The following is a 16,161-nucleotide window of genomic DNA, read 5'->3' as shown; positions in this document are numbered from 1 at the left end:
TACACAAGAGTAATCTGGGAAGGAAAATACATTAAAGCTCACCGAGACCGAAATTCTACTTTCTATCAAAACATGGAACTCATCCAGAGACTGCTTTTCACAACAGAGATACTGACATGATCTATCTTCTGGTTCAGTTAACGCCACTTGACCAAATAAGTCATACATTCTCTTAAATTCTGCAGTAAACTAAGCTGAATGTCCAGGCTCTGAAGATTAACTGGCACGGCACTTCAAACAAGATCCCATAAAAAGCATCCTTTGTGTTCCATAAAGGATTCTGTGAGAAACATATTTTAAATATAAATAAAATTAATAAATATATGACAGACTGCTTAACTCAGCAGACTGGACTCAGCAGAGCTCTTGAACTTACTGTGCAGCCAAGACTCATGGCATACACGACAGAGATATTACTGCTAAGTCCCCCCCTCCCCCAGTTAAACGAACCAAGAAAAAGGAAAGCAATTAGAGGGGAAACAGAGAAGGAAAGCATTTAAGAAGTTAAGAGGCCAGCTTCATTAAATATATTATGGATGTGGGGGTCTTCTAGAAACAATTCTACAGCAACACTGTGGTAGATTTGATAAGAACTGAACATGCTGAATTTTCTAAAGAGGAAGCAAGAGCCAGGTAAATATTAATATGTGAAGCTGCTACACAGATCATAATAGCTACACAGATAACTTAAGCCTCCTACTGAATAAGAGCTATTTAAGTACATGTTCCACTTACTTTTGTACCTAAACATTATCAATCAGGGACCAGCTAGATTCGAGTACAGTAGCACCTGAGAGACCCACACGGTTTTCGGGGTATAGGATGATTTTGACAGGCTGGAGAATTGGGCTAAAACCAATAAAATGCATTTCAACAGTGATAAATATAAAGTTCTGCATTTAGGTGGGAAAAACCAAATGCCTAATTATAGAATGGGGGAGACCTGTCTGAGCAGTAGTGTGCGTGAAAAGGATCTTGGGGTCTTAGTAGACCAAACACTGAATGTGAGTCAGCAGTGTGATGCGGTAGCTAAAAAGGCAAATGCGATCTTGTGCTGCATCAACAGAAGTATAGTGTCCAGATCATGTGAAGTGATGGTATCAATTTACTCTGCTCTGGTTAGACCTCACCTAGAGTATTGTGTTCAGTTTTGGGCACCACAATTTCAGAAAGATGTAGACAAGCTGGAACGGGTCCAGAGGAGGGCAACAAAGATGGTGAGGGGTCTGAAGATCACGTCCCATGAGGAAAGGGTGAAGGAGCTGGGTATGTTTAGCCTGAAGAGGAGAGCACTGAGAGGGGATATGATAACCATCTTCAAGTACTTGAAGGGCTGTCATATAGAGGATGGTGCCGAGTTGTTTTCTGTTGCCCCAGAAGGTCGGACCAGAACCAAAGGGTTAAAATTAAATCAGAAGAGTTTCCATCTAGACATTAGGAAGATTTTTCTAACAGTCAGAGTGGTTCCTCAGTGGAACAGGCTTCCCCGGGAGATGGTAAGTGCTCCTTCCCTGGAGATTTTTAAGCAGAGGCTAGATGGCCATCTGTCAGCAATGCTGATTGTTTGACCTTAGGCAGTTCATGAGAGGGAAGGCATCTTGGCCATCTTCTGGGCACAGAGTAGGGGTTGCTGGGCACAGAGTAGGGGTTGCCCTTTGTCAGATCTGATAAAGGGAGCTTTGATTCCTGAAAGATTATATCGCGAAAATCTTGTGTGTCTCTAAGGTGCTACTGGACTTGAATCTAGCTGTTCTACTACAGGCGAACATGACTACCCACTGAAACAATTAGGGAACAATTATACAAGATTAAAATAAAATTCTTGCAAAAATAAAGTTGAATGGAGAATTATCAGTCCCCTTTAATATTTCTAGAGGGGTTCGGCAAGGATGTCCCTTATCTCCCTTATTATTTGCCATTTCATTAGAACCTTTAGTAATTAGTATAAAAATAATAGATTTATAAAAGGAGTTAGTATTAATAGATCGGAATACAAAATTAGTTTATATGCGGACGATATAGTAATTAACAGATACAGAGAACTCAAATAAAGTACTTTTTGAGGAAATAAAAGAATTTGGGGCAATTTCAGGTTACAAATTAAACAACGGGAAAACAGAGGTTATACCATTTTATTCAGAGGTTGCAGAGAACAAGGAGATTAGCATAAAAAGTTTTGAAGAGATTAAATTAGTGGACCAAGTTAAATATTTAGGTATATGGTTTAATGTAGACCCAAAGAAAAATCTAAAATTAAACTGTGAATCAGTTACACGTGAGATGAAAACAAGTTCAAAACTGGTCGAAATTAAAGATATCCTTCTTTGGAAGAATCAATTTACCATATATATTCGCGTATAAGCCGAGATTTTCAGCCCAAAAAAAGGGCTGAAAAAGCCGGCCTCGGCTTATACGCGGGTCAATACGGTAGAGGAGGGAGGGAGGGGGCAACTTACCGCCGCAGCCATCGCCGCCGCCGCCGCTGCCGCTGCCGCCGGGCTCGCGCGGCTTTCCCCGGCCAGGAGCGGCCTGGGGAAGCCTCCTGCGGCCGCTGGAAGGCCGCGCGGCCGGGCATGCCCGGCTCCCTCCGCCCAGGACTGGCCTGGGGGAGCCTCCTGCGGGGGGCCCGCCGCCACCACCACCTTCGCCGGGCCTGGAGTGAAGGTAAGCCTGCTGGGGGGGGAGGGGTTATAAGCCAACCCTCGGCTTATACGCGGGTGCCTAATTTTTCCCCATTTGGGGGGAGAAATTAGGCACCTCGGCTTATACGCGGGTCGGCTTATACGTGGGTATATACGGTAATCAAAATGAAAATTTTACCTAAATTAATTTGTTTAAAAATCTGTTTATTGAAATTCCAAAGAAAATTATTATGGAATGAGAAGGCTGAAGTTTTTAGTTGGGTGGAAGATGAGAGACGTTGAACAGCTTCCCTCCCTCATATCCATAGAGACCCTAGGAATACATGGGAGGATGGACAGGGCAGAGCATCCTGGTGGGGTGCTGACTGGAGGAATGAAAGATCATGGAAAGGATAATCTGATGTTTAGAGTTGTGTGAGCCTCTCTTGTCCAGGAATGCCTCTGGAATGGGAGGGCAGGACAGTTGTCTCGAGGATCTGAAGAGAGAGGAAAAGGAGGTGGAAACTCATTCTTCACTTGACGCTGCATTTATGGAGTTTCCATCCTAATCTCTTTGCACTTCAGTCAGAGTCCAATAGAGAACCAGACAGGCTTTCGATGATGCCTTAAAGAGGTACCAGAGATTTAGGAAAAAATCCTTTTCATGGTCTACATAGGGACTACAAAGAACTGAGATCAGCTTCAGAGCTGATTATTCACATGTTATCGCTGTCAGCAATTAGATTGGCATAGAGCTTTTTCAGGGTCAGCACCAGCACTTTGCAATGAGACTGACAACTTACTTGTTTCTTTTAAGTGATTATTGTAAACAGTACTTTTACACGAAGCTTTTAATGGCTATGAAATTGGTTGGTTTTGTTTGCATAGCTGCTGTCCTTAATGTTATGAGTTTTAAAGTTTTTAATATGTACATTTTAATTTATTTTATTGTAAGGTATTTTTGGGTCTTTGAACTGAAAAGCAGGGTAGACATTCAAATGTAATAAATATAAATCGATCATAAAAACAATGCTCCATAGGGTGCATATTTACATCTTCCTTAGTACAACCTTCATCTAAAAACGAAGTTGTAAATGTTGTTAAATTACTGATGTATCAAAGCAGTCAGACAACAACTGGAAAATCCTCCAGCAATACAAATGATCTCTCAGTGGACAGTTTCACAATAATTGGTTTTGAACTAACATTCTTACTTTAACTTTTTGGTTTTATCTGTTGTATCATTTCTTCCAATAAAACATTTTCGCAAAATGATCCTGACTATAGGTGTCTGTAATAATGCCTTTTCATATTATTCTTGTTCAAAAACAAGCTACAGCTAAGCAGATGGTTTATATTATTTGATTATTGTGCATTAAAAGACCTTCCACATTATCTTCTAAAGGAGCCAAAGTTCTTTGGTATTCCCTGCATAGTAATTATAGTATTACAGAAGAAATACTATGCTGTTTTATAGATTCTGTCATCTGCCAAATTCTGCAAGAAGTATCAATCTGGCATTTTCCTTTCAATGCATAACATTCAAACTATGCTAAATTGCATGCATTATGGCACAATATACTTGATGCCCAAAGGGTATTTTTTAAACACAAAACAATATCTAAATAAAAGTATAAAACATAACAGACACTAGGTGAATGAGGGCCTCGCGGCTGCTAGGAAAATGGCACAATTCATTGCTTGCGGGCTGATGTAGAAGCAACCAAGACAGGATCAGCTACCATGCTATAAGAGCCTAAATTCCTTCTCCTTGGCAACAGCTGCTGCCTGCAGCCCCCTTCTCCTCCCGCTGCACGACTCCTTTCCCAGTCTCTGGCAGCCACCACGTTAGGTCAGGGTGGGAACTTGGGTTCAGCTGAGCAGACCCGCCGTTCGTCACCTCCCCTTCCGGCTCCTGTTTGCGTGGAAGTGCAAAAGCAACCCTCATTCCCGGCTCCTCCCTCTCACTTTGGCCTGGGGTTGTGATGGAGCCTCTGGGAGTGGCCGTGGAGCTCACACTTCGCCCGAGGAATCCTGGCCAGGGTTCGTGGAGCGGACGTGGGAAAGCTGAGTGCACCGGATGTGGGGGAAGTTGCTACGTGGTCTCTCGCCGGCCCCTCTCGGGTGTGTCAGCGAGTGTAAGAAAAGGTGTCCATGGGAGCACTTGCACGTGCAGGCTATGTGTTGGGGACCCCTGTACTAGAGTATCTTCAGAGTCTTTGGGATAAGAAAGAGTTCTTCAAAACAAAGATGTTTTGCTATCTATATGAACACACACGGAACAGCAGAATATTCTTGGCTGAGAAATAAGGAAAATTAATTATTATCAATTTTTCCCCTTCTATTCTGGGTTTATTGTATTCTTTCTTTTACACCGTTGGATATTTAAATCTGTTTACAGAATCAAAGATGCAGCTTTTCACTTTCAGTAATGTGCCTGGAGAGCTAAAAGTACTGCCATTAATCCTCACTCCAAATTATGATTTCTCAAGTATCACTACAGCTAATCTGTATTCTAGCACAATCAGATTGGAAACCCTTACAATGCACAGAAACCCTGTGATTTGATGGGCTTAATACTAAAAAAATGGACATGCAACTATACAGTGACAGAAAACCGATTAAAGTATCTATTACAAATACCGGTATGATGATATTAAAAGACTAGCAAGTAAGTTATTTCTGGAATACTCCATTTATGAAAAAAGGCACCACACTGTGCAAGATACTGGTTAGTTGAAAAGCTATTTTATCAAGAGCATCTGTCATGGCAGATAGCCAATAAAAACTCCAACTGTGTCAATCTTTAAACAGAAAAATCCACGTATTATTAACCAGCACTTGAAAATGCCAAAAATGCAACTCTGAGAAGCAAGTCTTTGTATGTCCAATTTAGAACAACTGCCTACTAGGACATCAAAAGCCTATAATCTCTTAGGCCCTCCATCCTAAAACTAATATCACAATTATACTAATTGGGAATGCACTCTTTATGTGATTTCACAGGCACAGAGCAATTTAGTGCCTTACAAATGTCAATGGCCCTGACAGAAGAACAATAGGCAGCCAGGTCACACCTAAGGCTACAGAGTCATACCTGGAGGTCAGAGAAGTAGGAAACCCAAAAGGAAGAGAAGGAACAACTCCAAGGGGAGGAGGATTATAAATTATCTGGACTCAAGGAAGAAACGTCCTTGCTCTTTTTGGCCATCATCTTACGCTAGGATCTCCATCTCAATTCAGCACACGTTGCTAGCAATGGCAAGAAGCCCCAGACAACAATCTAAGATAATGAATGAATGCAAATGCTGCAATTTCAAGAATTATATGCATATCCTAGTTTCCATCTTTTAAAGGTATGTTGAGACCAGTATTAGAGGTCTGCATATCTGAATGCAGCCTAAATGTCAGGGGGAAAGGTTCTAGCCTAGCCTTCTTCCTGTCATTTTTTATTTATAGGATATAAGTGGGTCTGTTTGACCCCATTTGTAATCCAAAGAAGTACAGCTCAAACAGAAGTACAGAGGATGTGTGCTTCCAGATGGCAGTTATAGGAACAGTAACTCTACACTGGAAATTGGGGGTGGTGAGGGGGATGTACCCCCATGGTGTAGCATGCTGCTTTTTTTCTCCATAGTTTCTGTGTTAACTATGCCGATCTAGCAATCTAGCAGCAATCATCAAGGACACCGGCATAGTCTGCATGTGAATTAAAGGCGTCAAGAGGCAGCAAACAGATTAAAAACATAAATATTTAAAAATATTTAAAACCATTAAAACCAAATAAAAACACATAATTACATAATTTAAAACCAAGCTAAAATACTCAACAGTACATTAAAATACATAAACATAAGCAACAATTAAAACACGCAGCAGGAAGGAGGAATCACTAAGGGAATGCTGGATAAAATAAGGGAGTCTTCAGTTTCTGGCAAAATAAATCAACAGAAGAGGACAAGCGGGTATCTCTGGGGAGAGAGTTCCAGAGTTTCGGTGCAGCAACTGAGAAGGAACTCTCCTAGGCTGCTACCTGCCGAATCTGAGAAGGCAGGAGGGGCACCCGAAGCAGGGCCTCGGAGGATGGATACGCTACCAGTTCAGGCACGAAAGCCTCTACCTACAAGGGCTCTTTTACTATTATTATCCCAAAAGAACCAATTTAACACTTTTCCTATGGAATCTTCACATACCTGTGCATGTTAATTACAACCATATTTCTATTTGCACATGCCCTTTACAGTTCCATTATCTTCGTATGACGTATGTTCCTTATGGATCCAAATACAAGGTTACAAAGAAACAAGAATATAGAAAAATCAAGTTCTAAAACCATATGTTAAATATAAAATATCAAATTGCTAAAAACTCTCTATCCTGCTGCAAGGGAAGTAAACTGCCACTCATTTAAACAGTTCCAGTTTCTGTAACAAAACTCAAGTACATTGAGGCAGAACCCTTCTTACTCTTGAAATCTTTCAAAAATAAGTAATGGAGATGTCCTCTGCTGCAACAGCCTTGCATGGTCAAAAGTACGGTGCACCCCTTTCCCCAGGAATTTCTGTGCAAAGACTGAAAGCAAAAAATTAGTAGGCAGAGCAAGGCAGGATTATGTGTGGGAAATTTCTTTAAAAATTACTGTACCTCACAGTAAAATCATAGGAACAGGATGCCAATACAGTGGAGCGAAATGGTGAAAACTGAAGAGAGAGAAAAGAAACACCAAAAGCATTATCAGTATGGAATACAGAAGATGCATACACATTCATTGTGAATGGAGTTCTGTAATGTGACACCATCAAAGACAGCGGAATCCAAAACTTTATGCACTGTGAGGCCTCACTATGAGGCCTCCCATGAAGATGACAGTATCTATTTCATAATACAGTCCTGCCATAAATTAAGATTTTGACTCAATTTTAAATCCCTTACATGACAATCATCTAAGGCGGGGTTGCCATGAGCATAGGAACTGTTGCATAGCCTACCAATTGCCTGATATATGCTCCTGACAGCAACCACAAAAAGCTTGGGAAGAACCAGAGGAAACTTCTTTTCACCTGTTCGCATCCTTGTTACAGAGTTTGCCTGCTCTTTCTCCTCAGAAAACAGCACAGCTTTTAGAGGAGAGATGTAGCAAGCACATATATCATTGCTGAGACTTCACTCATTGACTAGGAAGGTGGGAATGAGTTTGTTCTTCATTAAATAATTGAACAGAATACTGCCAAAGCAGTTTGTTTCCTATTTCTGGACTTAGCAACATGCTATATTTTAAAATGAAAGCTGGGAATCCAGCTCAGTTTTGGACCAAAACCAATATGCAGCTTAACCAGAATCTGTACAAAAGCTAGAAAATTAATCATGTGGCTATCCTTATCTAAGGCAAGTAATACATTTTCCTTTGACCTAAAAACTGAACATGAATTCTCAACCTACAAGGAAACTTGCTGTAAATAAATTTTCCAAAAAATGATGTGAAGTTCTTTTTAATACAGCTACATCATGACATCTCTAAACCTGCACCATTTCATGTAAGAGAGGGAGAGAGAGAGACTATTCTATACTCGCAGCACCAAGATCCAACTGGGGGCAATCCTAAGGAGGTCCGTTCAGTGGGCCTTACCCCCAGGAAAGTCGTTTTAAGATTACAGCCCCTTTCACTTAAGAGTCTCTTATTTCGAAAAAATGCTGCCATAAATGACTAGATTTGCAAACTGGCAACTGTACAAGTCTCTCATAATTTGCCCTGCAACAGAGAGTAGATACATGATTATAGCCCTTGGCACAGATAAGATGGATGAAGCCTTCCAAAAGGCTGCATCAAAGATAAGAACCAGAAGCCAAACTCTTGTTAACCTTATGTCTGGTTCCCTAGCAGTGAAATTTTAACAATGTTTTCAAATACATTAACAGGGACAAAAGAACTCGCCCTAACAATGTAGTCTTGAGTAACAACCCCCCTTTTAAGTGCTCACACAACAAGAACATCCACCAGCCATCTGAAATAAATCCTGTATTTCATCATAGCAGCCACCTCAGCATAAAGAAATCCACTTCACCCATTTAATGAAGGTAAATAAACCAGGACTTTTTTTAAAAAAAGTATGTTTACAATATTTGATTTCCTAGGTGACTTATCCAAACAATAAACTAACCAAAATCCAAACAGTTAGTTAAGGAATGCTCATACCCTAGGGAATTTTTGTTTTTGTTTTATTTTCTCGTTGGATGATGGATCCCAATGCCATAACACAAAACTGCTTATGAAGTCCCCACAACTGCAAAAGAGGTTTCTTACATAGTATGACAGCACTGCTGTTCAAGAAACATGAGTCCAAAGCTTGGGTATGTGGAACTGATCACCAAGAATGGTTTCCAAATTATCTCTGGTTTCATTTGATTTGATTGCTGTTGTTTACTTCATTATGAAGTTTATTAGTGTTACTGATAAACAGTAATCTGTAATCAAATGAAAACATTTTTTAAAACGTACCTTTACTCTTCTTACAGCATAAGTATGGCCAAAGAGACTGAATACTGGTTGCTGGATATTTCTCAAATCCCAACCTTTCAAACTGCAGTCTACAGCACCTGTTACCAGCAAGTTCTGGTAATAAAATATACAGAATTAGTTCATAATAAATGCAATGCTAAGTTCCAAATGCAACATTTTGGAAATAATAAAATAGTTATTAACAGTCTGGTGTTAATAACAATGGTGGGATCCCACAATCTTGAGGCAGAAGACACTGACAGACACAGATCATTCCTACTTTCCCCTCTCACCCTATCAGTTCTTTCTGACCCCAGGAAAGTTAGTTTCTTCCTTCCTTAGGCACAATCACAGATCAGCCAAGACCTTTGTAGGACCTGCAAGGATTAATAATGGCCACATGGCTTGGGAGATGGCAGTGGGGACGGGATGAAATCATCCTTTCTGCCTTCCAGCGCAGTGCTGCTGATGGATGAGGAAGAAGGATCTGGTTTCATCATCTCCCCCTCTCCCACTGCAGCCTGCCAACTCATATGTTTATTACTCCATGGGGGACCTGTGATCCCAGGAATAAATTTCAGTCCTGCAGTTATGCAATCTGGGGCCAAATTCTTGACTACTATAACATCCCCAGCATTGGGCAGGGAGGGTATGTTATAAATTCAATAAATCAAATCAAATTTTTGAGACACTCTCCTAAGTATTAATGTGATAATCACAATTTTACCAGTGGCATAATTTTCTTTTATCATTCTGTCATAGTTATTGATATTTGAACTGTGATTTTATTGTATGGCTCAAGACCTCCCCTCAAAGGAGCTTATTATTAATAAAGGAAAGAAATAAACTTCCCAGGGTTGGAAAGGACTGCTGCCAGGAGAAGAATGCAAGAAAGATCTGTGATCCTTGCATCTGCGGACTGAGGGCTGGTTTTTTTTTTTTTTTTGTATCGTCAAGTCACAGCTGACTTACAGAGGTGGTTTGCCATTGCCTGCCTCCACATCATATCCCTGGTATTCCTTGAAGGTCTCCTATCCAAACACTTGCCAGGGTCGAGGCTGAGAGTGTGTGACTAGCCCAAAATCACCCAGCAAGTTTCATTGGCAGAGTGGGGATTTGAACTTGGGTTTCCCAGACCCTAGTCCAACATTTTAACCACTACACCATGCTGGCTCTTACACCATATATATGGTTCTTGAGGAAATGGAACAACCAAGGAGGGCATTTTATAATGGAATAGGCCTTTAGTCCACTACAGTGATTACTGTCAGAATCACCTGCTTTTTACTGCACTGGCTTATTCCTTGTAATCTATTTTCGGTATTGTTTATAGTACACGTTGCCTTAACCAGTTGTTCACATTGTTCTGTAATCCTAGCCTTATTGTATTGTTCTTTGGTTGTCTAATGGCTGCCTGACTGCACTTCTTTATATCCTGTAATCTGCTCAGATGTCTATAAATATAAATAAATAATAAATAAAAATTAGACATGTTTTATCAAATGTGAAGTGTGTGTATGTGTAGAATTATACATGTAGAGCTTAAGGGAAAGAGGACCAACCAGTAAGAGGGAAAGTCCAGAGTCTTGGCAAAAGCATATATTATACTGATTCCTAAAGAAGGAAATGACCCCGAACTGCCAGCTTTGTATAGACCAATATCTCTACTAAATGTTCACTATAAAACATTTGCTTCAATTTTGGCTGAAAGATCAAAAAAGAAGACAGGACATATTATTCATGTAGTCAAACTGACTTTACCCCAAAAAGACAAGAGCGAGAAAATGTCCGATTTATTATCAACATAATAGAACATGTTAAAATGAAAAAATGTAAAGCGGCTTTTATTTTCTTGGATGCAGAAATAGCATTTGATAATATTTACTGGGACTTTTTAATAAAAACTATGCAAAGTTTAAACTGTGGTGACAAATTCTTAAAATGGATAGAGTATTTATTCGAAGAAATCAGCCAGACTAGTGATTAATGTAAAGTTAACGAACAAATTTACAATCAACAGTGGTACCAGGCAAGGTTGTCCATTATCGCCGCTACTATTTAATATAGCCTTGGAAGTTCTAGTGACCAGAATAAGAAGTGATGAAAAAATTGTGGGACAGAAAACTCTTGGAGAAGAGTTTAAATTGAAGTGTTATGCAGATGATGTAGTGCTGTGAGCGGCCCCGCCTGGGCTCGTGCCCCTCCCTGCCCCGGGGTAGTCTTTGGGATAGAGGGCTGTGGGGCTTCCTCAGCCTCAGACCATTCCGAGGGGGAATCGGAACTGTCTTCCCCCTCGGATGAAGCCAGGGTCGTAGCCCACGGAGCTCAGGCAGTAGGGCAGACTCTGACTCTCTCCTCCCTGGCCTCCGCCTCACAGCCTCTTTTATCCCCACCGTCCCCCGTTCCACCCCTACAGCCTACTTCCCTCCCCCCCCCCAGAGTCCATATAAGGGTGAGAGAGGCTTGCGTCAGCCTTCTCCCCCTCCTTCCAGACACGTGTGTCCCATCTTCCCCGACCCAGCCCCAGGCGCGCCCACCCGCCTCCCAGCTGGTTGCCGGGCCCTTGAAGCAGCTGTGGGAGGCCACCTCTGCTCAGCTGGGCTCCTCCCGGTCCTTGCGCTGTCCCGTCCCTGTTTGCCAGCGTCTGAGGGGTCTTTGGGACGTTTGCCCCCTCTTCCTGAGAGGACCCTGTGGGGAGAAGGTAAGGGTTGAGCGGCGGCTCTTCGCAGTCCCTGGGGCTGGCATTGGCCGCACCGCGCCCTCCGTGACTGCTGTCTAGTCGTGCAAGCGGGAGTGGGCACGGAGGGGGAGGACCTGCCTCCCCTTTGGACCCTGAGGTGCCTGGACCCCTTTGTTTCCCCTGAGGAAGCAGCCGTTGGCCTCTGCCCGTGCTGGGGAACTCCCAAGATGGCCTGGGCAGGCCTGGGCTCGGGACAAGTGCTAACCTTAGAAAACCCTGCAAGCTCTATTGAACATCTTACAGAACAAATAGAACATTTTGGGCAACTTTCTGGATATAGGATCAACAAAAATAAGACTAAGATAACACTAGAAAATTTGGACAACGTACAGAAGCAGAATATAAGGTTGAAAACAGGCTGTAAGATAACTGAAGATCCTGTGAGATATTTAAGGATCAATATTACTGGAAGGAATCAGACTTTATTCAAAGACAACTATCAAAAGGTGTGGCTGACAATTCAGAAAGATCTGACGAGATGGTCCAAATTGAATCTGTCATGGTTGGGAAGAATAGAGGTGATAAAAATGCATTTTTACCAAGACTGATTTGTCTTTTTCAAATGATACCTACATATCTAGAAGAAAAGTTGACTGCTGGTTGGCAAAGTCAAATCAACAAATTTGTTTGAGGTGGTAAAAAACCAAGAATTAAGTTTAAAGTAATGCAAGATGAAAAGAAAAGGGGAGGACTGGCTCTTCCAAATTTGAAAATTTACTATCAAGCAGCGGGATTATCTTGGATCATTGACTGGATAAAAGATCCAGAACAGAAGTCATTGAAGATGGAAAAAGGAGAATGGGACCACGGTTTTCATTATTATTTATGGAAGGTAAAGAAGTCAGAGATATTTGGACAGAGACATGTAATTAAAGAAGGACTGATGAAGTTCTGGATGAGAAATAAAAACAGACTGAGTCCATCACCAGCCCTTATGATGTCTCCAACAGATGTGTATTTAAGCAAGGGTGAAAAGAAGTTTACAGAATTTATAAGGTATCAAGATATGCTGAACAAGCAAACTAAAATAAAATCTTGGGAAGAAATAAAGAGAGAAAACAAGAAAATAGGCTGGTTAACCTACAATCAAATGATTGAGAAATTTAGAAAAGACTGTTATCAACAAGGCACATTAAAAGAAAACACAGAATTTGAAAATTTAATAAGAAACAGATCATATCTTGGGCAAAGTATATAAATTGTTGCTCAAATATGAAACAGCAAGAGCAAGTCAAAACATGTATGATTAAATGGATGCAGAATTTCAAGAAAGAGATCTCAGTGCAGCAATGGGAAAGATTATGGCCTAACTCAATTAAATTTACACCTATTAAAAATCAGAGAGAACTGGTATAAACAGTTTTTTAGATGGTACATAACACCAATGGACATTAAGAAAATGAATGAAAAATTTGATAGCTGTTGTTGGAAATGCAAAGATAGGGAAGGGACTTATTTCCATTTGTGGTGGTCTTGCAAAAAAGTAAAGAAATTCTGGATACAAGTTCATCAAGAAATACAGAAAGTATTAAGAGTCAATTTGAATCCTGAAATTATGTTATTGGGGATAGAACCATCAAATCTGGAAAAGAACCACAGGGACTTATTTAGTGATATGACGACCGCAGCAAGAGTGGTTCTGGCAATGGTGTGGAAGCAAGAGGATATTCCGGAATTGGAGAGATGACAGCAAAAAAATGTTTGAATTGGTAGTGAGAGTCCATGTACTCAAAGCGCAGGAACCTTCAATAATTAGGGTATATAGGAATGTGTAGATAAGTTTCTGAGGGCCTCCACGACTGAGCGAAGGGTTTCCATTCTGAACCATTTTGGTGGGATATGACAATTTACATATTTGAGATCTAGGATGGCTCTCCAGTCTCCTGACCTCTTTTGGACTGTGAGGAATATGGAGTAGATGCCCTTGGAGGTTTCCAGGACAGGAACAGGCTCTATAGCTCCAATTTGAAGAAGATGATTTATGGCGTCCAATGTCCTCTTGTGCTAGTCCTGGAGATGGGCTCTCAGGGATGACAAAAAACGATCTTGAGGGGGACAGAGCAATTCTATCAGGTATTCCTGCTGAACTATCTGAAGCACCCAGGCGTCGGCTTGGGAGTGGAGTCACTGAGGGAAAAATTGTTGCAGCCGTCCTCCCACCTGGCGTCATTGTTTTGAGGTCTTGTTGGACTTTTCCTGTTTTTCGTTGCAGAAGAATTGCTGATTATTTCTACCGCCACGTCCAAAGCGATAGAAGGATCCCCTTAAGTTCCAGGTGAATTGTCTCTGGTCTGTTTGAAATCTAGGCAGCGTATGTGAGGATCGAAAAGAGTAAAAGGACTGAAGGTATCTGCTGTCCCTTCTGTTGTTCCTGGGCATAACTCTCTTTTTGTCCTTAGACTCCGTCAGCATATGATCCAGTCTGTCCCCGAAGATCTTGGCTCCTTAATAGGGGTAAGCTAACAGAACAGACTTGGATTGAAAACTTGGCTACCAGGATCTTAGCCATAAGGCTCTCCGTATGACGGTGTTTGCAGCTGCGGATCGAGCTGAAAAAGTTAAGGCATCTAAACAAGCATCAGCTAAAAAGGAAGATGCTTTTAGAATTCTGGGCAGGCCCTCTGCCACCCTCTTGTCTGGGTAAGGAATTAACTGGGCTAGTTTCCTAATCCATACTATGGAAGCTCTGTCCATGATTGCAAGAACATGTACTTTACATGACTGAAACTCTGCCTTCTTATCTAGCTGGTCTTGAATGAAGCCCACACCATCCTCCAAAACCAGTTCACTGGATTGGAGAGCTGCCATAAGGGCATCTACTACTGGCAGCTTTAACAACTCCATGACGTGAGGCGCCATTTCATACAGTTTTCTGGTGCTATTAGAGAACTGCCTATTACAGGAGGGGTTGTCCTTCTCAGCTCTAATGACCTTCTCAAATGCTCTGGCAGAGGGACCTTCAAATTCTGGGAATCATATTGAAGGAAAAACGCCTTCTTTCCTTTTCTGTTGGACTTAGGTTTAGGATCACTAGGTTTAAAGTCACTAGGTTTAGGGTCACTAGGTCACTCAGAATCATCTGAGACATCCAGGGCAAAAAGGGCTTTGTCCAAAAGGGACTGAAAATCCTCAGGGGAAAACAGCCTTGGATGTTGTTCTTCCACAATGGGAAAAACGCCTTCTTTCCTTCATCAGAGACGAATTCCCCTTCCTCCCTATCTTCCTCACCAGAGTGTTGGGCAAGGGAGGCACACTCATCAATACTCTGGTTATCCGGGGCATTAAAGGTAGATTTCATTGTGGCTTTTGTGAGCCACGGTCTCCCCTGAAGCATATGGCTGCAGCAAGGTTTGTCAGTAGAAGGCTCTATAGAGGACTCTGAAAGGGTGAGTGTGCCTGGGAGATAGAACCCCCTTGAGGCGGCTTGGAAAATTGCAGGGCTTCAATAGCCAGCAAATGGTCCTGCATGGCTTTATCATAGCAGCGACCTCCTCATGAGTAGGCAGCTTTTTACTCACGGTTTTTTTGATGCAGGGAGAAACCTTCTCCTCTGACACTTTCTTATCTGAATTAATCGAGGAATGCTCCCCCATGGTCAACTGAGCAACGCGGGAGCTGCCAAGGACTAAAGCAACTGCATTTTTAACTGAATGCAGCAAGCCGCGGGTTTTTTGGATCCTTTTCGCCCGACTCCTGTCGTTCCAGCTCCTTTTGGTTGCTGGAGTGGCCATCCGAAGGCTTTCCCTCGTTTCCCTGAGGGTGAAGAGCTGAATCATGGTCTCCATTGGAGAGGAATCCTGCATCCTCTCCCTTAGGAGTAGTTGCAATGGCCATTTTAAGGATCGTCTTTCCTCCAGAAGTAAGAATGGAGCAAAAAGATAAGTAAAGAGAATAAGAAGACTAAGAAACACCAGTATAAGACTAGAGGAGTAGGAATAGAAAAAGTGTAGATAGAGGTAAGGTAGATTAGAAAAGGAAACTAAAAGTAGTCACTAAATTTGCAGCAGCTAGGCTACTAAGGTGCTCTCCCCAGCAAGGCAGGAGGAAAACTGGAAGCAGCAGGAGATTCACATCAGGAGACAGGAAGTACAAAGATTTAGTTCCTGCCTCTCCTAGCAATGGATGAAAATTACCCGAGCTTTCAAGATGCCCTCTCCTCAGAGTGGAAACACAACCTCAGCCTTCTTAACCAGCTTACCTCCATCTCGTTAGGATTCAGTTTCAGCTTGTTCACCCTTAACCATTTAACCACAGCAGTAAGGCACTTGTTCAGGATCTCCACAGCAATGATCAGGTGATATGGA

General features: G+C 41.8%; 1 protein-coding gene across 1 annotated transcript in view; it reads right to left on the bottom strand.

Moving 5' to 3' along the window:
• PEX7 (peroxisomal biogenesis factor 7) overlaps positions 1 to 16,161 on the bottom strand; it is a 108,812-nt gene that overhangs the window by 48,779 nt on the left and 43,872 nt on the right. The window contains exons 7-8 of the mRNA XM_056853834.1: positions 9,118 to 9,231; positions 7,266 to 7,321 (exon numbers count right to left, since the gene is read on the bottom strand). Coding sequence (XP_056709812.1) covers positions 7,266 to 7,321; positions 9,118 to 9,231 — 170 coding nt within the window. The remainder of the gene's footprint in view (positions 1 to 7,265; positions 7,322 to 9,117; positions 9,232 to 16,161) is intronic.

This window comes from Euleptes europaea, chromosome 7 (assembly GCF_029931775.1).
Source record: "Euleptes europaea isolate rEulEur1 chromosome 7, rEulEur1.hap1, whole genome shotgun sequence".
In the NCBI taxonomy this organism is placed as follows: Eukaryota; Metazoa; Chordata; class Lepidosauria; order Squamata; family Sphaerodactylidae; genus Euleptes; species Euleptes europaea.
The sequence above is the reverse complement of the archived record's forward strand: the minus strand, read 5'-3'. Positions and strand labels throughout refer to the sequence as shown.